The sequence below is a fragment of the Cynocephalus volans genome, chromosome 3 (assembly GCF_027409185.1).
Source record: "Cynocephalus volans isolate mCynVol1 chromosome 3, mCynVol1.pri, whole genome shotgun sequence".
NCBI lineage: Eukaryota > Metazoa > Chordata > Mammalia > Dermoptera > Cynocephalidae > Cynocephalus > Cynocephalus volans.
Genome location: NC_084462.1, coordinates 69,105,216 through 69,128,782, shown reverse-complemented (window position 1 = coordinate 69,128,782; position 23,567 = coordinate 69,105,216). Strand labels below are relative to the sequence as shown.

The 23,567-nt window shown below is 38.3% G+C and overlaps 1 protein-coding gene across 3 annotated transcripts in view; it reads left to right on the top strand.

Annotated features, from left to right (window-relative positions):
- LRRC49 (leucine rich repeat containing 49) overlaps positions 1-23,567 on the top strand; it is a 150,281-nt gene that overhangs the window by 114,285 nt on the left and 12,429 nt on the right. For all 3 annotated transcript variants that reach the window (XM_063090579.1, XM_063090578.1, XM_063090580.1), the window contains 2 exons: positions 1,038-1,223; positions 3,999-4,108. In XM_063090579.1, coding sequence (XP_062946649.1) covers positions 1,038-1,223; positions 3,999-4,108 — 296 coding nt within the window. The remainder of the gene's footprint in view (positions 1-1,037; positions 1,224-3,998; positions 4,109-23,567) is intronic.

Genomic DNA, 23,567 nt, shown 5'->3' with positions numbered 1-23,567 from the left:
TCATAAATGACTTAGTTTTGTGTAAATATTGGAAATTATTTCTTTAAAAATGATACTGTGTGAAGTAGAAAATACTAATATAATTTTATTCGTATATATATTTCTACTTTATAAAGATTCAACAGAACCACATAGCCCTATATAATGAATTTAGTTATTGTACCTGGTATTGTTGAGACATGTACATTTACTATGTAATTTTTACAGTAGTCCCCTAACATCACTGAAAATAATTTTAGTAGCTCATTAAAATTGCTTTGAGTAGTTAAACCTTTCCCAATTATGGTGTTATTTTATTACTTATTAATATGCATTTGCAGAAATTTATAAATTGCAGATTTCTACCATAATGGGTTCTCTCTTGAATTTTTATTGCTGTTTTTCTCTGTTAGCCAAGTGATTTACTTCACTTACCGTTTCATGGTGTTTTTTTCTCCAGCTTATTCTCCTGAAAGAAGATAGGTAGAAGTGGACACAGTATGTTTAGAAAAGAGAATTCAGATTCACAGACAGAACACTTATATTAATGTTTCAGTTTTAGTGATTTGACTTTTCTGTAGCCAGTTTAATTAGACTACATAGTATTTGGTAAGGTACAACTAATAATGATTAACTCGTTCTTCTCAGGAGCATTGTGAGTCCTGTGTTTCTATGGTTCTAAAATTTTCATTTCCATTCTTTTGTAGATTTAATGTCAGTGTAAATCATGTAAAATCATTGTAATGCCTGAAAGAGTGAATTATTTGATCTTTATATAACTTCTAAAAGTCTTAGTTTGTTTATAAATGAGGATGTCCTTTGCAGAAGAAATCACCCAGAATTCAATAGTGGATGAATTCGATCAATGGTGCATTGGACGAATTAAAGCTTTATAAGTTTAGTACATTTATTGATTTAATGTAATTGAAAACATATTTGCTAAGCCTAAAGTTTACAGATTTACTCAGGGAATGATCAGTGAAGTTTTAACATTAATATTTTAAGATAGTTAAGCTCAATGTTTAGATCTTTATTTTTTTTGTATTTTATAATTGCAGCACCTTAAATTCAAGGAAACAAATCTTGTAATGCTGCAGCAATTTAATGCACTAGCACAACTCCGTCGTATTGATCAGTTGACAATCGATCCTCAAGGAAACCCAGTTGTCAATTTTACACTCTGGAAATACTATGTACTGTTTAGACTGAGCCATTTTAGTATGCAGAAAATAAATGGAACTGAGGTAAGCTAAAAACTAAGTGAACTGTAGAATAAAAATTTTCCTTTTTAGGGGAAATAGTAACTAAAAATAGTTAGAAATTTAAGTAACCATGATAAAACTTTTGGGAAGTATGTGTATATATATATATATATATTTTTTTTTTTTTAATTTTGACATTTAAAATATCAAAAAATTAAAAATCTACTCAAAAACTTCCAAAGTACTAAAATGATTTTGAAAATAGAATAGTAACCAGGTCATGATGAATAGTAAATACTTTTACTACTATTTGTAGACATTCAGAGAAGTAAAATGTTGGTGGGGTGAGAGCTGAAAAAAAGAACTCTTCTATAGGTAATGTGATCTTTGTATTTTTCAAAGTGCTTTGCAGACTTCCTGGCATTCAAGAGGGGTTAGGGAAGTAAAACGCAAATGTCAACTAATAATGGTCATGGTAGGGGAAGGGAAGAATAAAAGGAGAAAAAAGAGATGTACACAAGGAAAGAAGAGTGATTTTTTTTTAAAAAAAAGAGAAATAAGCAAGGAAGAAAGGTAAAAGAGAGAAAATGAGAGAAAAGGGAAATAAAACAAGCATAAGTAAACATCTGGGCTGCTTTATTACTAGTAACAGCTGTTTGTGCCATGACTACAGGCCTGGAGCTGAATAACTAATAAATTATTAGTAAAAAGTTATTTTTAGATTGATTGTGCTAAGCTTGTCACAGCGGTAATCTCCCAGCTACTCAAAGATGACGTTCTCTTTAAATATTAATTTGGAAGAAAAGATTGAAACTATGCTTCTACCTCTACTCAATTTAAATAATCCTGCAAAGGAAAAAAATCTTTAATATGTTGTTAATTTTATTATGATGTCTCTTGAAATTCAGAAGCCCTCCTTATTGTAACATGAACTGTAATCAACTTTGCCAGCACACTGGCTGTATTTTCCTGCAGCTGATACACTGCAGTACCTGTGGCTTAGAACTTCAAAAATCCAGCATACTGCTTGGAGGCTGAAGGTCTCTGGATGAATCTGTAAGCAGCCGTATGAAATTTGCATCAACCATGTTAGGCCCATGACCACAGTATCAATGATCTGTTGAAGATGTCAGGCAAATCTGGAACCTTCAGATGACTATTAATTTCTCCAGCTAGTTCCCAAGAGATTTGGTTCAGTCTTGCGTGCTCTTGTATCCTCTTTAATACTTCTCCAGACAGGTTGTGAGCCCCTCATAGGACTTAATAATTATTCGCAGAGGTTTCCAGAGTTAGTCTGGACTGGAAACACAATGGTTATTTTGCCTATGGGTAAGTGATTCTCCTTCATTAATGGCCAAATTAACCCTAAATAGTGTATTTATATAGATATGGATCATTACTAGAGGAATACTCATTATTACAGAACTTTGAAATAAGAAGGAATAAGTATAATTATATAAGGTAGAGAAGAATTAGAAAGAACCAATGTAATTCTAATTTTTTAAAAAATTTATTCTGATTTAAATTTCTGAAAATGTCAATGCCAGGGATACTTGACACTTTATTAAAATACCTAAAATATATTTCTGCTTATGTAATTCTTGACATTATATAGTAATGTTATACTACATTTTTCCTTCTCTTTTTATAAGAGAATAATATTGCTTGAGGTAGAATTAAATTGAATTAGGAGCATCAAGAAGAAAACATGGAGTAGTGGCCTGCATTGGCCACTAGGTGACTATATAGGACCAAGCAACTTAGTTGTCACCTAAAGGGAGTATTTAAGGGAGTAGCAGCCTTGTTAACTATGCAGGTCTAGGGAAGGAAAGAGAGTCAGTCTGCACTGATTCATGTATGTAAGATGTTTGTGATTTATGGGTTCATTTTTTAGAAAATGCCTGTAAAGTGTATTATTACTAGTGTTAAGGATGAAATTTTTAAAAGATCCAGAATTTAACAATACAAGCGTTTCTCAGCCTCATCTCCACTGACATTTTGGGCCAGATAATTTTTTGTTGGGGGAGGGCTGTCCTGTGCATTGTAAGATGTTTTGCCGCATCTGTGGTCTTTACCAGTAGCACCTCTCCACCAGCTGTGATAACCAAAAATGTCTTCAGACATTGGCAAATGCATTATATAAACAAACCAACAGTATTTAAAATGCAAACAACCCTATTTTATATTAAAGAAATTATGTCCAGATATTAATACAAGTCCCACTTTCAGCTTTTAGTACTTTCTTGTTTAACATAAGAATTAGACCTCCCAGGGTGTACTTGTAACAAGTTATTCATTGTCAGGAGAAAGGCTGACATAAATTTAGAATGAACAGAGAATCCTTGCTAATATAGTGAGAGTTCCGTCTCTCAGGAAGGGACAGTTATCCTTATAGGAACAACATCTTGGCATACCTTTGACACATTATTAAAATAAATCTATTCAATTGACATTTGGGAATTTATCCCTCCAAATCATTCTAATCCAAGAAGCTATAAGATTTCTGAAAAAAATCATTAAGACTTTAAGATACCTCAAGCACAACTCTCAGGAAACACAGCTTCTAAGTCAGAGCTAATTCATCACCTCCCCCACAATCAACTTTCATCATCCTGATCCACATTTATACATCTTCATTTTGGTTAAGCTCAGAGAAGAAAAAGAAATTTCAATGTAAACTCTTCTTGCAGCCCGGGAGAATTTACTTTACTGGGCTAAAAGAAAATATTTAATCTAGACATTTCTTTGGAATTATATTAGTTGTGTCCAGCCAAGAGATGGTGTCATTTTTTACCCCTCTCTATTGTATCTCTTCAGGTGACACAGAATGATATGATAATGGCTGAAAGGCTCTTTGGAATCCTAGCACATGTAGCATCTTCTGAGTTACCCCAGTACCGTCTGATTTCAGTTCTGGGTGATGCCAGGTAACCTTTAATTTTTTTAGTTTTTATAGAATTACTGTTGCTCTAGAACAAGATATAAATTCCACATACTTATTAACTTTTCCATTTATGCATCCCACAAACATATATCCTAAGCTTATTTTGTGGCTGGCTCTATTCAAAATGTTAGTGATATAAAGACAAATAAGATAAAGTCCTTGTTCTTGTGTGGCTGATGGTCTAATAAGTTAAAGATGTATATAAGCAATTAAAATATAACGTTTCAGGTGCTATAAGAGCTATTGAAGCAAAGGAGGAACTAACTGATTTTGAATGAACATTGGGGAAGGCTTCACATAGGAATTATCATTTTAACCAGTTCCTCAGGAATGAGTAGGAATTTTTCATATAAAGGATATGGGGGCAGGGGGAAGATCTGCAAAAGCACAAGGAATTGTAAATAATTTAGTATGTTGGGAGCATGGGATGATTATGAATAAGTGATTGGAAATGAAGCTAGGAAGATTGATTCTGGTCTGATTTTGAAGAACCCTGCAATTCATGCAAAACAAAAATGAAACCTTACGCTTTGTAATTAAGCACAACAATCATGTGATTAGATTTATGTTCTAGAAAGGCTGCCATTTGTGCAGAGATTGAAGGAATGGAGACCAATCAAGAGGCTAGTTCCATAGTCCAGGAGAGAGATTATGAAGGTCTGAACTAAGGCAGTCAGAATGGAAAAGAGAATAATTTGAAAAGTACTTAGAAGGTATACTTGACAGAACACACTGACAGAATGTAGCATGGATGGAGGCAAAATTGTCAAGGATGTATATCAGCCATGATTCAGTTATAGATAATAGAAGTCATTCTGGCTGGCGTAAGCAGAAAATGATTGATACACAAGGAATTAGATACATACAAAATCTTTGGAAGGGTTGTAGGAGCAGCCTCTACACTGGGCCTCCACAAATGACTCCCAGAGTAATACCACAAAACAAGCCCACCAAAGAGACTGTCACCTTTGCTACTGATGTGGAGCACTTTGCTACAGTCGTGGAAAATAGGAGACTGTTGTTCCAGCTGCAAAATACCAACAAAATGGTATCTTGTTTGCTAGTCCTACTTCCCATTTCAGCATTTAACATTTTATCTAGTTCCTCAGGAATGAGTATGAGTGTTTCGGGTAGAGGATATGAGGGCAGGGGGAAGCAAAAGCACAAGGAATTGTAAATAGTTTAGTGTGATTGGAGGATGGGATGATTATTACACCAATGAAATTATTTACAACTAAATTATTTACACCAATGAAATGGGTATCTTGTTTGCTAGTCCTACTTCCCCACTTAGCTCTGTTTTCAATTTAAATCTCACCCAAGTATATCTAACTGATGGAATCTAAATCCCATCTAGAACCTACACAACCATTCTGGAAAAAAAAAAAAAAACAAAACCTGAGGGAGGCATTGTATTCTAGAAATGATAGTGTGAAAAGAAATCAGTAAAAATTTTAGTTATCTAAATAAATATTAATGCATAATATAAAAATAATTTAATAACCCAAAAATTAAAATCTCAGAGAATCCTAAGAGAATGGAAGTTATAGTTTACTAAGTTTCTTTCCCTGTTTGGGAGAGATAGTAGGTAATAACAACAAAAATCGATGGAAAAATACAAGGATACTTCAAAAACTTTGTGGAAGAATGGAATTAAAAGATAATATGAATCTTTACATGAATTTTTTGAAGATCCACCATACATGTTAACAGTGTGTATTAAAACTTTAACAATTGCCATTAAAGAAAAGATTAGATGTACAATTTCTAAACCACTACATTGAAAAAAATATCGATCAACAAAAAACAGGATGGGAAGAAAAAAGAAAAGCATGTAAGTCTTCACAATAAAATTAATGAGTGAAATTCTCCTATAAATGGATAGTAACTCTCAGATTGGGTTAAATATTGATTTACATGTTCTGGAGAGATACCCCTCAAGAAACCCCTAAAGACTGAAAACAAAAGAATGGAAAATACATAATAGGCAAATGCCAACAACCAACAAATATGGAAATATTAAGATTAATTATGATAGAATTGATGACACTAAAAACTGCAATCCACCAGAAAAGATAATAGTTAGGAAACAATGTAACCAGGATAACAGCTTCTAAACATATCAACAAATACAAGGCACAGGAGCCCGCCCATGACTGCAGTGGCCTTGCCCAGAGTGGCCCACACCAGTCAAGCGTCTGCAGAGTGCCATGGGATCTTTCTTGGGGGCATAGGGTCCCACCCACAGCCCTGGTGACCTCGCCCAGTATCTCCCACTTCAGCTGAGCAGCTTCAGAGAGCACCACCTTTGGGAGTACCAGGCCCAGCCCAAAGCCCCAGTAACTCCACCCAGAGTTGCCCACATAAGCTGAGGAGCTGCTGAGCACCTCATTGTCTCCCTCAAAGTACAAGGACCTAATCTTGACCCTAGCAATTCTGTCCAGGTTCACTCATTTAAACTGAAGAGTTGCAGAGCACCCCAGTGCATCTATCAAGATCACAATTTCCTACCTGGGGTACCAGTGAGCCTGCCCAAGGTCTCCCAGTCCAGCTGAGGAGCAGCAGAGCACCCCAAAGCTTCTTCTGAAACCTCATCCATGACCCTGCAATCCAGCCCACTGTCACCCCCTTCCAAAAAGAGCTGCTGAGCACCACAGTGCCTAGGCCATGGGCACTCACAGACAACTCTGAAGTTGAATAGTCAAAGAAATCACATAGACAGTACTACTGCATTCATGCAGAACCAAATGTAAAACACCGTACCTAACTGTCATTAGAGAACACATCTTGAGGAAAGTCTCTCCCTTCAGAAGCTACTCCAGAGTATCAAAAGAAGTGAGTGTTCCACCAGATTGCCAAACATCAACATAGGGATACAAGAAACATGAAAAAACAAGGAAACATGACACACCCAAAGGAATACAATAACGAAAAGGAAACCTATGACATACCTCATACCTGATAAGAAATTCAAAATAATAACTTTTTTTTTTTTTTTTTTTGGTGGCTGGCCAGTATAGGGATCAGAACCTTTTTTTTTTTTTTTTTAAATTGAATCATAACTGATTATACATATTTTGGGGTTTCAATGTTGACATACGTTGATCAAATCAATATTACTAGCATATATATTCTTACAAATTGTACTTATTCTTTATGCCCCTCGTCCAATCTCTCCCCGTGCCCCTCTCCCTCCTCCCTCCTACCACTGATAACCCTAGATATCTTCTCTCCTTCTGACAGAATAAAGGTTACTCTGTTGATTTGTTGCCTAGATGATCTGTCCAATGCCAAAAGGTGTGTTCAGGTCCCCCACTACTATCGTAGAGCAGATGCTTCTTCTGTCACTCTGGAATGGGTTTTGTGGAGAGAGACATCCTCTTCCTTTCCTTGGTCTCTGCTGGTGACTCTCCTTGTGTCAATGCACAAGTGGCTGGTGGGCCATCTGCGTGGTGGTTGTGAAACCTAGCCACTTTCACAGCAGCGGTAGTTACTGTGGTGGCTGTGGTGGGCCACTGACATGGAGGTGATGTTTTTGGCATACTCCTTGGTGCTGGTGGTATGCCTGGTTGTGGAGGGGCCTGGTTCCTGCCTCTATGCCTCAGGGCCCTGAGCAAGTCCCAAGATGTGGGCAGTGTGAGTGGTTGTGGGAGGAGGGTCCTGTCCCAGTTCAATGACTCAGGTCCTCGGGCAGGCACCAAGGCATGGGCAGTGTGCTTGGATGTGGGAGGGGGAGTCCGGTCCCCAGCTCAATGCCTCAGGTCCCTGGGAGAGCCCCAAGATGTGGGCAATGTGCCTGGTTGTGGAGAGGTCCAGTCCCTGCCTCTATGCCTCAGGGCCCTGGGTGGGTCCTGAGATGTGGGCAGTGTGCCTGGTTGTGGGAGGGGTACTCCGGTCCCCAGCTCAATGCCTCAGGTCCTCAGGTGGGCATCAAGGCGTGGGCAGGGGTCCAAGCCTTGGCTCCATGCCTCAGGTCTCTGGGTGGACTCCGAGGTGCTGGCAGTGTGCCTGGCTGTGGGTGGTGTTTCAGTTCCCAGATCCATGCCTCAGGTCCCATGGTGGGCCCCTAGTGGTGGTGTGCCTGGGCCAAAACTAGTTTTTTGTCCTTTGCTTCTAAAATGGGGGAAGTTCCTATGGGAACCAGTACTTGATCTGTGAGGTTGAGCTCAATTGCTGCTTTGCTGCTATTTCCCTAGGGAAGGCTTTTTGTGCAACTCAGGGTTTAATGGTTGACCTTATAGGCGCTTCTGGCTCTCCAGAGACCCGGTGCACATGGGTTGTGTAGAAACTCTGATCTGGGCCTGAGTCTTTTCATCAAACTGCACCCCATGCAATTCTATATTCCCAACCAGTCTCCTCTGAGTGATCCTGCACTGACTGGGGGGCGAATTGGCTGTCCTTGCTGTGTCCCAGTGTTCTCCTGGTGGGCCCATCTCCCCTGCCAACCATGCTGCAAACACTTCCCATAGGATGGGCTGTGCTCTGGTCCCTTGCAATGACTCACCAGCCTCTGAATGGCTCCTTTTTTTCAGTTGTTGTGGCTCCTTGCTCCTGTGTGGATCCACAGGAACCCTATTAGAGGTCTTGCTGTCCTGGGGGCCACCAAGGCTCTCTTCTCCCCTGCTGCCTCCAAGCAACTCCATCTGAAGGGCACAGCTGCAGCTTTTGCTGACTCCTGCTCTGTGCACTCAGCAGCTCCAGCCTTACAGCAGCCATGGCCCAAAACACTTAGAGCAGTTTTTCCTTTCTCTCATTGTGGCTTCTCCCACTTTCATGAACTCCATAGGTCTCTCCTCCTCTTCCCCTGAGCTCTAGCAGCTGCAGCTTGGCTGTTGTTGCTTTTTTATAGTTGTAAATTGGTTGATTTGTGGGAGAGAGTGATTCTGGGGACCATCTATTCCACCATTTTGACCAGAAGCCTAGAATCTGATCCTTTGACCTTGGTGCTACAAGGCTGCACTCTAACCAATTGAGGCAATCAGCCAGCCAAAATAATAATCTTAATGAAACTCAGTGAGATGCAAGAAAATATAGATAGACAACACAACGAAATGAGAAAAACAATTCAAGATCTGAAAGAGAAATTCAACAGAGTAGTAGATATCATAAAAAAGAACCAAGGAGAAATCTTGGAAGTGAAGAATTCATTCAACAAAGTAAAATATACAGCCAAGAGCTTCAGCAACAGGCCAGGCCAAGCAGAAGAAAGAATTTTTTAACTTGAAAAAAGGCTTTTTGAAATAACCCAATTGGACAAAAAAAAAAAATTTTTAAGTTGATGAAAGCCTGCAAGATCTATAGGACAACCTTAAGTGTACAAACATCCATATTATGGGTGTTCCAGAAGGGGAAGAGAAGGGAAAAGGAATTGAAAACCTATTTAAGAAAATAGTAGATGAAAATTTCCCAAGTATTCGGAGAAATATGAACTTCCAGATCCAATAGGCTCAAAGATCCCTAGATTTAATTCAAAAAGGTCCTCTGCAGGAATATTGCAGTCAAAATTTTAAAAATCAAAGACAGAATTCAATAAACATCGAGAGAAAAATATCAAGTCACGTATAAGGGAATCCCCATCAGACTAACAGAAGATTTTTCAGCAGAAACCTTACAGGCCAGGAGAGAGGAGGATATATTCACAGTGCTGAAAGAAAAAACTACCAGCCAAGGATACTATACCTAGCAAAGCAACCCTTCAGAAATGAAGGAGAAATAGTGTCTTTCCCAGAAAAATGAAAACTGTGTGAATTCAAGACCATATAACTTGCCCTGCAAGAAATCCTTAAGGGAGTCATATCTCTCCAAGCAAAAGAACAATAACTACCATCATGATGACAGGTTAAAGAATAAAAATCATCAGTAGAGCAGATATGCAAATGGAAAAGAGAAAATAATTATATATTATCACTACAAAAACCACCAAACAGTAAAGACAAACAATAAAAGAGAAAGAAAGGAACAAAAGATATTTTAAATATCCACAATTATTAAAATGTCAGGAATAAGGCAAAACTTTTCAATAACAAACTTGAATGTAAATGGATTAAGTTCCCCATTTGAAATATATAGACTGGTTGAATGGATTAAAAATCTAGACCCAAGTATATGCTGCATAAAAGAAAATCACTTCATCAGTAAAAACACACATAGACTAATTGTGAAGAGATGGAAAAAAAATTCCACACAAATGGAAACCAAAACCAAACAGGAGTAGCTATACTTATATTAGATAAAATAGAACTTAAAAACTGTAAAAAGAGACAAAGAGGGACATTATATAGTGATAAAGGGATCAATTCAGCAAGAGGATATAACAGTTGTAAATATGTATGCACCCACATCTGAACACCCAGAAATATAAAGCAAATATTAGAGCTAAAGGGAGAAGACCCTAATACAGTAATAGTTGGTGACTTCAATGCCTCTTTCTCAGCATTGGACAGGTCATCTAGACAAAAAATTAACAAAGAAACATTATATCTAACCTGCAGTATAGACCAAATGGTCTTGACAGACATGTATAGGACATTTAATCCAGCAACTGCAGAATGTACATTCTTCTCATCAGCAAATGGATCATTCTCCAGGATATACCATGTTAGGCCACAAATCAAGTCTCAACAGATTTTTAAAAATTGAAATCAAGTATCTTTTCAGAACACAATGGAATAAAACTAGAAATCAATAGAAAGCAAATCTTTGGAAACTGTACAAATACGTGAAAATTAAAGGGCGTACTCCTGAACAACCAATGTGCCAAAGAAGAAATTAAACAGGAAATCAAAAAATTTCTTGAAACAAATGAAATGGAAGCACACCATACCAAAACCTATGGGATACTGCAAAATCAGCACAAAAAGGAAACTTTATTTCAATAACTACTTACACCAAAAAATTAGAAAGATTTCAAATAAATAACTTAATGTTATACTTCAGGGAACTAGAAAAGCAAGAATAATCCAACCCCAAAATTAGTAGACAGAAAGAAATAATAAAGGTCTGAACAGAACTAAATGAAATAGAGACAAAAAGAAGATGCAAAAGATCAACAAAACAAAAAGTTGGTTTTTTGAGAAAATAAACAAAGTTGACAATTAGCAAGACCAGACCAAAAAAAAAAAAAAGAAAAAACACCCATGTAACAAAAATTAGAAATGAAAAAGGAGACATTACAACAGATATCACTGAAATACAAAGAATCATTAGAGACTATTATGAACAACTACATGCCAACAAACTTGAAAGTCTGGAGGAAATGGATAAATTTCTGGGTGAATATGACATACCAAGACTGAACCAAGAAGAAATAGAAAGGCTGAACAGACAAATAATGAACAACAAGATTGCATCAGTAATTAGCAGTCTCCCAGCAACAAAAAGCCCAAGACTGAATGGCTTCACTGCTTAATTCTACCAAACTTTTAAAGAAAAGTTAACACCACTGGATTTGCATAGGCCGGCCCCTTGTGGTCTCGTTTTCCCCTGTGGGTGCTAAAAGTAGGTCTAAGCGGGAACAGTAACTTTCCTCCAGCCGAGAGCCCAGAGGAGGAGGCCTGAGAACTCAGGGAGTGGCTCAAGAGCAAGAGTGCTTTGTCTATTATGGTGCTTCCCATGTGGTCAGTAAAAGTGAGCTGAGTTGAAGGTGGAGGAGTTTCAAGATGGCGGCGGCTGCGGCGGCTGGCGCGGAGTAGCTGAGGTGGAAAAGGCGGCCACTGGGCCTCAGGCAGCCGAGAAACTTGTGGACCTTCCTCTTGCCATCTCTTAAGGGAGGACCACTGCTGCTGGCCGGTCGTGGGGGGTGACCGCCACTTTGCCCCCGGCAAGAGAGGCTGCCTCATTTACAGGCAACAGCTTTGAAGTGTGGAGCAGGAAAAGAACTGTTTCTTAGCTGCAAAAGCGAGTCTCGAAACAGGGAACACAGCACCAGGGCTGCTGTGGATGCAGCCAGGATCCCGGAGGCCGGGGCCGCGCTGAAGGCGGCCAGCTGCTCTATTCAGGATTCGAGGTTTCAGGCCGGCATTAAAGAAGATTCCTGGGAGCGCCGGAGCTGCGCCGCGACTGAATAGCCCGAGGCGGCAGCAGCCGAGAACATGGAAGGCGACAAACCAGAGACAGAGAGCGAGCACCCGACCTGGCACAGCACTGTGAGTGACCCCCTGGTCCAGCTCTGTTCGGGGGGCGGATGCCCACCGGGCTCCCGCCTGCACCACCAGGCCACTCACCACCCCGGGGCTGCCTCCATTTTCCCAGGTGTGGGCAGCTCCGCCCTGCTCGGCCATCACTGAGCCCTCCCACTTGCTTGGCCTGGCGCAGGGCTTTCTGGAGCCTGCGGACCGACCTCCTCTCCCACTCCCTCCCCAGATCTCTGGTGGGGCTGGTGGCGAGGGGCATCCCCAGCCAGTGTCGGGAGGGCAAGGAAGTATGGGCGGGCCGACTGTCACTCCACCACACCCTGGACTCCGGCCCCCGGTAAGCTTCCTCTTACTGGGAGGCAGATACCATCTCTGCGGCCACCAGTTTGGAAAAAAAGCCTAACGAATTTCTGGTTGGGAATAGTGTGGTAGGAGAGTTCCCAGGTCCGCTTGAACCTGCCGGAGAGCAGGCTGCAGGCGGGCGCTAGGCTCGGTTTATACCGGGTGGATACAAAGGTGAACAAGACCCAAGAAAGATCTACACAGTGCTACAAAGGCACCCAGAGCAACCGGTCGTCTGTGCCTAACAGAAACCTGGTAGACTTCCTGGGCGAGGCGGTGCTGAGCAGGGTCTTGAAGGCCCAGCAGATAGACGAGGGGTGCAGAAGACACGCCCCAGCCCAGCACAGTGCGCACAGAGGGGGGAGACGTGCGGCCAGAGAGGCGGAGACTCGACAGAAACCACACACCCGGTGGGGTCGCCACTGCACGATCTAACAGCCTGGGCCAGAGCACACGGAACGGGGAGAAGTCCTGCACAGGAAGTGAAAGCTCAACAGAGATCACACACCCTGTGGTATGTGATCCACCAGCCCAGCACAGTCCAAGCTGACCAGAAAGGTGGCTCCCCGGAGAAGCCCAAGACCCGAGGCAACCACACACACAAGGCACTAGAGGCCAACTGAGCAGTCACGGAGGGAGCCATACCAAATTGGCAACCACAGCAACATCCTAGTTAGTCATTAGTCTCAAACCGGTGGTCTGTGCAACCCCCTGCCACAATGAATAAACACCAAAAAAAAGATACCAGAAATACAAAAAATCAAGAAAGTACACCACCAAAAGTTAATAAATCTCAAACTCTAGATCTTATAGAACAAGAAGCCCTTGAAATGACTGACAAGGAATTTCAAGTGATAATTCTAAGGAAACTGAATGAGATACAAGAAAACTCAGCTAGACATCATGATGAAATGAGGAAAAGTATACAGGATCTGAAAGAGGAAATGTACAAGGAAATCAATGTCCTGAAAAAAAATGTAGCAGAACTTGCTGAACTGAAGAAGTTATTCAGCGAAATAAAAAACACAACGGAGAGTTTAACCAGCAGGCTTGTCGAAGTTGAAGAGAGAACCTCTGAACTTGAAGATGGGCTGTTTGAAATAACACAAGCGGACAAAAAGAAAGAAAAAAAGAATCAAGGACCTGGAAGAAAATCTGAGAGAGATATCAGACAACCTCAAGCGCTCAAATATCCGAGTCATGGGTATTCCAGAAGGGGAGGAAAATGGAGATTCCATTGAAAACATATTCAACAAAATAGTGGCAGAAAACTTCCCAGGTATAGGAAAAATCACAGATCTTCAGATCCAGGAAGCTCAACGATCTCCAAACGTATTCAACCCAAAAAGGCCTTCTCCAAGACATGTCATAGTCAAATTGGCAAAACTCAGAGACAAAGAGAGAATATTAAAAGCTGCAAGAGAGAAGCGTCAAATCACCTATAAGGGAGCCCCAATCAGATTAACATCAGACTTTTCATCACAAACCCTAAAAGCTAGAAAGGAATGGGATGATATTTTCAAAATACTAAAAGATAAAGATTGCCAGCCAAGAATACTCTACCCTGCAAGGCTATCCTTCCGAAATGAGGGGCAAATAGTATATTTCTCTGACAAACAAAAACTGCGGGAGTTCACTACCATACGACCACCCTTACAAGAAATCCTCAAGGGAGTACTGGGTTTGGTTCCTGAAAAATAACTACCACTGCCATAAAAACCCAAGAAAAATCTAAACCCGCTAGTATAATAAAAATGGCATTCATGAAGAGAAAACAAGCTAACAAAAACACTATCTACAACCTAAGGAACCACCAAACAAAGAAAGCAAACAGTAAATCAGAAAGCAAGGAACAAAAGACACCTAAGACAACCAAACAACCAATAAAATGCTAGGAATAAATCAACACCTTTCAATAACTCTTAATGTAAAAGGCTTAAATTCCCCAATTAAAAGACACAGACTGGCTGACTGGATCAAAAAGCAGGGTCCAACTATATGCTGCCTACAAGAGACCCACCTCACCCATAAAGATTCACACAGACTAAGAGTGAAAGGATGGAAAAAGATTTACCATGCAAACAGAAAAGAAAAACGAGCTGGAGTAGCTATTCTTATATCTGACAAAATAGACTTTAAACTAAAAACCATAAAAAGAGACAATGAGGGACACTACTTAATGATAAAAGGTCTGATCCATCATGAAGACATAACAATCATAAATATGTACGCACCCAATGTTGGAGCAGCCAGATTTATAAAACAAACTCTATTAGACCTAAAGAAGGAAATAGACACTAATACCATAATAGCAGGGGACCTGAACACCCCACTGTCAATATTAGACAGATCATCTAGGCAAAGAATCAGTAGAGAAACACAAGATCTAAACAAGACTCTAGACCAATTGGAATTGGCAGATATCTACAGAACATTCCACCCAACAACCTCAGAATATTCATTCTTCTCATCAGCACATGGATCATTCTCCAGGATAGATCACATATTAGGTCACAAATCAAGTCTCAATAAATTCAAAAAAATTGGAATTCTCCCATGTATCTTCTCAGACCACAATGGATTAAAACTAGAAATTAATAACAAACGAAACTCTGGAAACTATACAAACACATGGAAATTAAACAGCATTCTACTTAATGACATATGGGTCCAAGAAGAAATCAAGCAGGAAATCAAAAAATTTATTGAAACTAATGAAAACAATGATACATCATACCAAAACCTGTGGGATACTGCAAAAGCAGTATTGAGGGGAAAATTTATTGCATTAAATGCTCACTTCAGAAGAATAGAAAGATGGCAAGTGAACAACCTAACACTTCACCTTAAAGAACTAGAAAAACAAGAACAATCCAAACCTAAAATTAGCAGATGGAAAGAAATCATTAAGATCAGAGCAGAACTGAATGAAATTGAAAACCAAAAAACAATTCAAAAGATCAATGAATCGAAAAGTTGGTTTTTTGAAAAGATAAATAAAATTGACAAACCATTAGCATGGCTAACAAAAAAAAGAAGAGAGAAGACTCAAATAACAAAAATTAGAAATGAAAAAGGTGATATTACAACTGATTCATCTGAAATACAAGGAATCATTCGAGACTACTATAAATACTATATGCCAACAAACTTGAAAATCTGGAGGAAATGGATAAATTTCTGGACACACACAAGCTCCCAAAACTGAACCGTGAAGACGTAGAAAATTTGAACAGACCAATAACAATAAAGGAGATTGAAGCTGTTATCAGAAGGCTCCCAACAAAGAAAAGCCCAGGACCAGATGGATTCACAGCAGAATTTTACCAAACATTCAAAGAGGAATTGACACCGATTCTTTACAAACTATTCCAAAAGATTGAAACGGACGCAAATCTCCCAAACTCATTCTATGAAGCAAACATCATCCTGATACCAAAACCAGGTAAAGATATAACCAAAAAAGAAAACTACAGGCCGATATCCTTGATGAATATAGATGCAAAAATCCTCACTAAAATACTAGCAAACAGAATACAGCAACACATATGAAAAATTATTCATCACGATCAAGTGGGATTCATCCCAGGGATGCAAGGTTGGTTCAACATACGCAAATCAATAAATGTGATACACCATATTAATAAACTCAAACACAAGGACCATATGATCATCTCTATAGATGCTGAAAAAGCATTTGATAAAGTTCAGCACTCATTCATGACAAAGACCCTCTATAAGTTAGGTATAGAGGGAAAATATCTCAACATAATTAAAGCCATATATGCCAAACCCACTGCCAATATCATCCTGAATGGGGAAAAGCTGAAAGCTTTTCCTTTAAGAACAGGAACTAGACAAGGATGCCCACTCTCACCACTCCTATTCAACATAGTGTTGGAAGTACTAGCCAGAGCAATCAGAGAAGAGAAGGAAATAAAGGGCATCCAGATCGAAAAAGATGAAGTCAAACTGTCCCTGTTTGCAGATGACATGATCCTATATATTGAAGAGCCTAAAACCTCTACAAAAAAACTGTTGGAATTGATAAATGATTTCAGCACAGTAGCAGGATACAAATTCAGCACACAAAAATCAGTAGCATTTATTTTCTCCAATAGTGAACATGCAGAACAAGAAATCAAGAAAGCCTGCCCATTTACAATAGCCACCAAAAAAATAAAATACTTAGGAATTGAGTTAACCAAGGAGGTGAAAAATCTCTATAATGAGAACTACAAACCACTGCTGAGAGAAATTAGAGAGGATACAAGAAGATGGAAAGATATTCCATGCTCTTGGATTGGAAGAATCAACATAGTGAAAATGTCCATACTACCCAAAGTGATATACAAATTCAATGCAATCCCCATCAAAATTCCAAAGACATTTTTCTCAGAAATGGAAAAAACTATCCAGACATTTATATGGAACAATAAAAGACCACGCATAGCCAAAGCAATGCTGAGCAAAAAAAATAAAGCTGGAGGCATAACACTACCTGACTTTAAGCTATACTACAAAGGTATAATAACCAAGACGGTATGGTATTGGCATAAAAACAGACACACTGACCAATGGAATAGAATAGAGAATCCAGAAATCAACCCACACACTTACTGCCATCTGATCTTTGACAAAGGCACCAAGCCTATTCACTGGGGAAGCTACTGCCTCTTCAGCAAATGGTGCTGGGAGAACTGGATATCCATATGCAGGAGAATGAAACTAGATCCATACCTCTCACCGTATACTAAAATCAACTCAAAATGGATTAAGGATTTAAATATACACCCTGAAACAATAAAACTTCTTAAAGAAAACACAGGAGAAACACTTCAGGAAATAGGACTGGGCACAGACTTCATGAATACGACCCCAAAAGCACGGGCAACCAAAGGAAAAATAAACAAATGGGATTATATCAAACTAAAAAGCTTCTGCACAGCAAAAGAAACAATTAACAGAGTTAAAAGACAACCAACAGAGTGGGAGAAAATATTTGCAAAATATACATCTGACAAAGGATTAATATCCAGAATATATAAGGAACTCAAACAACTTTACAAGAAGAAAACAAGCAACCCAATTAAAAAATGGGCAAAAGAGCTAAGTAGGCATTTCTCTAAGGAAGATATACAAATGGCCAACAGACATATGAAAAAATGCTCAACATCACTCAGCATCCGGGAAATGCAAATCAAAACCACATTGAGATACCATCTAACCCCAGTTAGGATGGCTAAAATCCAAAAGACTATGAACGATAAATGCTGGCGAGGCTGCGGAGAAAAAGGAACTCTCATACATTGTTGGTGGGACTGCAAAATGGTGCAGCCTCTATGGAAAATGGTATGGAGGTTCCTCAAACAATTGCAGATAGATCTACCATACGACCCAGCTATCCCACTGTTGGGAATATACCCAGAGGAATGGAAATCATCAAGTCGAAGGTATACCTGTTCCCCAATGTTCATCGCAGCACTCTTTACAATAGCCAAGAGTTGGAACCAGCCCAAATGCCCATCATCAGATGAGTGGATACGGAAAATGTGGTACATCTACACAATGGAATATTACTCAGCTATAAAAACGAATGAAATACTGCCATTTGCAACAACATGGATGGACCTTGAGAGAATTATATTAAGTGAAACAAGTCAGGCACAGAAAGAGAAATACCACATGTTCTCACTTATTGGTGGGAGCTAAAAATTAATATATAAATTCACACACACACACACACACACACACACACAAACCGGGGGGGGGGAAGAAGATATAACAACCACAATTATTTGAAGTTGATACGACAAGCAAACATAAAGGACATTGTTGGGGGGGAAGGGGGGGAGGGAGAAGGGAGGGAGGTCTTGGTGATGGGGAGCAATAATCAGCTACAATGTATATCGACAAAATAAAATTTAAAAAAAAAAAAAGAAAAGTTAACACCAATTCTTCTCAAACTATTCCAGAGAATCAAAGCAGAGGCTATTCTCCCAAACTCATTCTGTGAGGCCAGCATCACCCTGATACCAAAATCAAAGACACAACACACAAAAAAGAAATCTACAGGCCAATATCTTTAATGAACATAGATGCAAAAATTCCCCCCCAAAATACTAGCAAACAATTCAACAACACATCAAAAAGACTATACACCATGATCAAATAGGATTGATCCCAGGGATGCAAGGATGTTTCAACATACACAAATCAATAAATGTGGTACACCACATCAACAAAATGAAAGGCAAGAATCATATGATCATCTCAATACATGCAAAATAAGCATTAGATAAAATTCAATATTCCTTCATGATAAAAACTCTCAACAAATTAGGTATAGAAGGAAAGTATCTCAACACAATAAAGGCCATGTATGACAAACCCACAGCTGACATCATTCTGAATGTGGAAAAGTTGAAAGCTTTTCCTCTAAGTACGGGAACAAGACAGGGGTGCCCATTCTCACCACTACCATTTAACATGGAAGTTCAAGCCAGAGCAATTAAGCAAGAGAAAAATGAAGAGCATCCTAACAGGCAAAGAGAAAGTCAGATTGTCCATGTTTGCAAATGACATGATCTTTTATATAGAAAAACCTTAAGACTCCACCAAAAATCTCTTGGAACTGATAAACAATTTCAATAAAGTTGCAGGATACAAAACCAACATACAAAAATCTGTAGCATTTCTATAAACCAACAATGAACTAGCATAAAAAGAAATCAAGAGAGCAATCCCATTTACAATAGCTACCAAAAAAAAAAAATACCTAGGAATAAATTTAACAAAGGAGGTGAAAGATCTCTACAATTAAAACTACAGAACATTGATGAAGAAAACTTAAGGACAACACACAAAAAAAGGAAAGACATCCTATGTTCATGGATTGGAAGAGTTAATATTGTCAAAATAACCATACTACCCAAAGCAGTCTACAGATTCAATGCAATTCCTATCAAAATACGAATGACATTCTTCATAGAAATAGAAAAAACGATCTTAACATTCATAAGGAACCACAAAAGACTCCAAATAGCCAAAGCAAACATGAACAAAAAGAACAAAGAAGGGATGTCACACTACCTGACTTCAAAATATACTACAAAGCTATAGTAACCAAAACAGCATGGTACTGGCATAAAAACAGACATGTAGACCAACAGTACAGAATAGAGAACCCAGAAATAAAATCACACATCTACAGCCAACTGTTCTTTGAGAAAGGCACTGAGAACATACAATGAGGAAAAGACAGCCTCTTCCATAAATGGTGCTTGGAAAACTGGATATCCATGTGCTTCAAGAATGAAACTAGACCCTTGTCTCTCACCATTTACCAAACCAATTCAAAATGGATTAAAGACTTAAATTTAAGACCTAAAACTGTAAGAATTCTAGAAGAAAATTCAGGGGAAACACTTCAGGGCATAGGACTGGGCAAAGATTTTATGAATAATAATTCAAAAGCACAGGCAACAAAAGCAAAAATAAACAAATGGGATTATATCAAACTAAAAAGCTGCTGCACAGCAAAGGAAAATTTCAACAGGGCAAAGAGACAACCTGCAGAATGGGAGAAAATATTTGCAAACTATACATATATCAAGGGATTAATATCCAGAATATACAGGAAACTCAAACAACTCAATAGTAAAAGAACAAGTAATCCAATTTAAAAAGGCGGAGGAGCTGAATGGACATTTCTCAAAAGAAGACATACAAATGGCGAACAAGTACATGGAAAAAATGTTCAGTATCACTAATCATCAGGGAAATGCAAATCAAAGCTACACTGAGATATCATCTCACCCCAGTTAGACTGGCTTTTATCAAAAAGACAGAGAATAACAAATGCTGGCAAGGGTGTGGAGAAAGGGAACCCTTATACACTGTTGGTGGGTCTATGAATTAGTACCACCATTATGGAAAACAGTATGGAAGTTCTTCAAACAACTACAGATAGGACTACCATACAGTCCAGCAATCCCACTCCTGATTATATACCCGAAGGAAAGGAAATCAACATGTCAAAGGGATACTTGCACTCCCATATTTATCATGGCTCTATTCACAATAGCCAAGATTTGGAACCAACCTAAATGTCCATTGACAGATGATTGGATAAAGAAAATATGGTACATATACACAATGGAATGATACTTAGCCATAAAAAAGAATGAAATTCTGCCATTCACAGCAGCATGGATGAGCTTAGAGAAAATTATGCTAAGAGAAATAAACCAGGCACAGAAAAAGAAATACCACATGTTCTCACTCATATGTGGGAGCTAAAAGATAATAATAAGAATAATAAATTGAACTTTCAGAAGTAGAGAGTAGAACTGTAGTTACTAGAGGCAGAAAAGTGGAGGGGGGGATCGTGAGAGGTTATTTAATAGATACAAAATTACAGCTAGATAGGAAAAATAAGTTCTACTGGTGTACAGTTGTGCTAGGCATCTATAATTAACAATAATTTTTTGTATGTTTCCAAATAGCTAAAAGAGAGGAGCTTAAATGTTCTTATCACAAAGAAATGATAGATTTTTGAGATGATGAATTTGCTAACTACCCTGATTTGATCACTGCATATTATGTGTATGTATTCAAATATAACTTTGTACTACATAAATATGTACAACCAATATGTTGCAATTAAATAAAAATTTAAAATTAAAAAAAGAGGGCGTTTGACATGCAAATTTTATAATAATGACATAACTGTGGGGAAAGACTAAGGGTTTGATGATATACAGCATGGTGAACTAGGGTGTATTAATCTGTTTCTGTTGCTAATAACAGAATACCTGAAACTGGGTAATTTATAAAGGAATGAAATTGATTTCTTACAATTTGTAGGCTAGGAATTCCAAGGCCCAGTGAACTCATCTGGTGAGGGCCTTCTTCTGGCTAGATACTTTCTACATGGTCCCATGTTGATCAGGGTGTCACATGGCAAGAATGGGCTGAGCAAGATAGCTAACCTGCTCACTCACTCTCCTTATAAAGCCATCAGAGCCACGCCCATGACCACCATTAAACCATCAACCCATTACTCCATGAATGGATTAATCCATTCACTAGGGCATGATCCTCACAATCTAATCACCTCTTAAAAACCCTACCCTTCAAATATCATATTTGGATTTTTCACCCTCTTAACACTGTTATAATGGGGGCAGAGAGGATGGGAGGAGGGATAAAGACCAAATATATATTTCACAATATTACAGAGGTTGTGTTTGACCTGGAGGTATTTCAGGGAAACTTACATTTTGGTTTTGCTAGCCTCAAGCAGTGGGAGGAATGGGAATCACAACCCAGGGCCTCATCTAAAGTGGCAAATATAAATTGAGATCTTCCCAAGATTAAGCTAGAACCCAATAGCTACACCATCAGGGTAAGGGTATATCAGAAATAAACCTACCCTTTTTCCCCACTCTCAAGATTTTTCAAGGAAAGTTGCCTTGGTGTGAGAAGAAAAAGAGAAAGTTGTCTCTAAGAAGATGTAAATAAAAGGCAGTCCTCATATAGATTTGCAGCCTAAATTCATAACATGAATTTAGTAGTTTAAAATAATATCAAAATTTAAACATCACTATCTCATAGCATATGCATCTCCTTTCTAGAAGAAGTTACTTTCATCCTGTCTTAAAGAGTTCCCATGGATAATTTTTAAGGGCAAGTACCAGCACACAATGAAAAGAAATAGCCAGCCACACAAAGAAATAAGGCACTGTGTATAAGAACTAGCAAAAAAAAATCTATAGAAACAGACCCATGAATACATTAGATATTGGCATTATCACCTGTAGATTATAAAATGACCGTGCCATATATATTGTATGATGTAAAAGATAATCTTGAAAATATCTGAAGAGAATAGGAAATTTTAAAAAGTGGTCCAGCAAATCTGAAAGGAAACCAAAGGATATTGTATAAATGAAAAATATAATAAACAAAATTAAAACTTACTGGTGAGATTTAACTTGATTAGACAGAGTCACAAAAAGAATCAGTAAACTAGGAGATAAGCTAGAGGAAGTTTTTCAGAATGCAGCACAAAGAAAATGGAATATATGGAAAAGTGGTTAAGAAATTTGGAGGATGTAATGAGTTAGAATGTTTAACATCTGTTTTATTAGAGCTTGAAAAGGCACAATAGAGAGCATGGGATAGAAGCAAAATATTTAAAGAGATAATGGCAAAACTTTTTTGGAATTGATAAAATACACTAATCCACACATTAAATAAGCCCATCTAATCCAAAATGGGATAAATAAAAAGAAATTCACACCTAGTCACGTCACAATGAAATTACAGACCGCTAAATATAAGGTGAAAATTTTTAAAACAACCAGGCAAAGAGAGGTTATATTCAAGGGAGTCCAGAACAGCAATTGACTTCATAACAGCAACAAGGGAAACCAGAAGACAAGGTGAGTGATGTGTTCTACATACTGAAAGTAATTAATTGCCACGCTAGAACTCTATACACAACAAATATAACCTTTAAGAATAAAGGTGAAATAAAGACATTTTAAGCAAAATAATAAGAGCAAAACCTAAAAGAGTTCCCGTTAGTATTCCTGCACTAAAAGAAATTAGAAAGCTTGTAATTAAGGCAGGACAGTGATCCCAGTAGAAGGTCTGAGATGCAAGAAGACTTAAAGAGCAAGGAAAGTGTTAAATATGTGGAATAAGCTAAATGAACATTGACTGTATATGCAAAAAAATAACATTTTGTGAGATTTAAAAATATAGAATTAAAATACACTGCAACAGTGGTATATATAGTGAGAAGGAGTTAATGGATATATATATATATTATTCTAGGACCTTGTATTGTCTAGCAGGGAGATAAATATATTAATTAAATTTAGATGTAATTGAGTTGAGTTCATGTTGTAACTTTTAGGGTAACCAAAGAATAAGTAAGTATATAGCTTCCAAACTAGT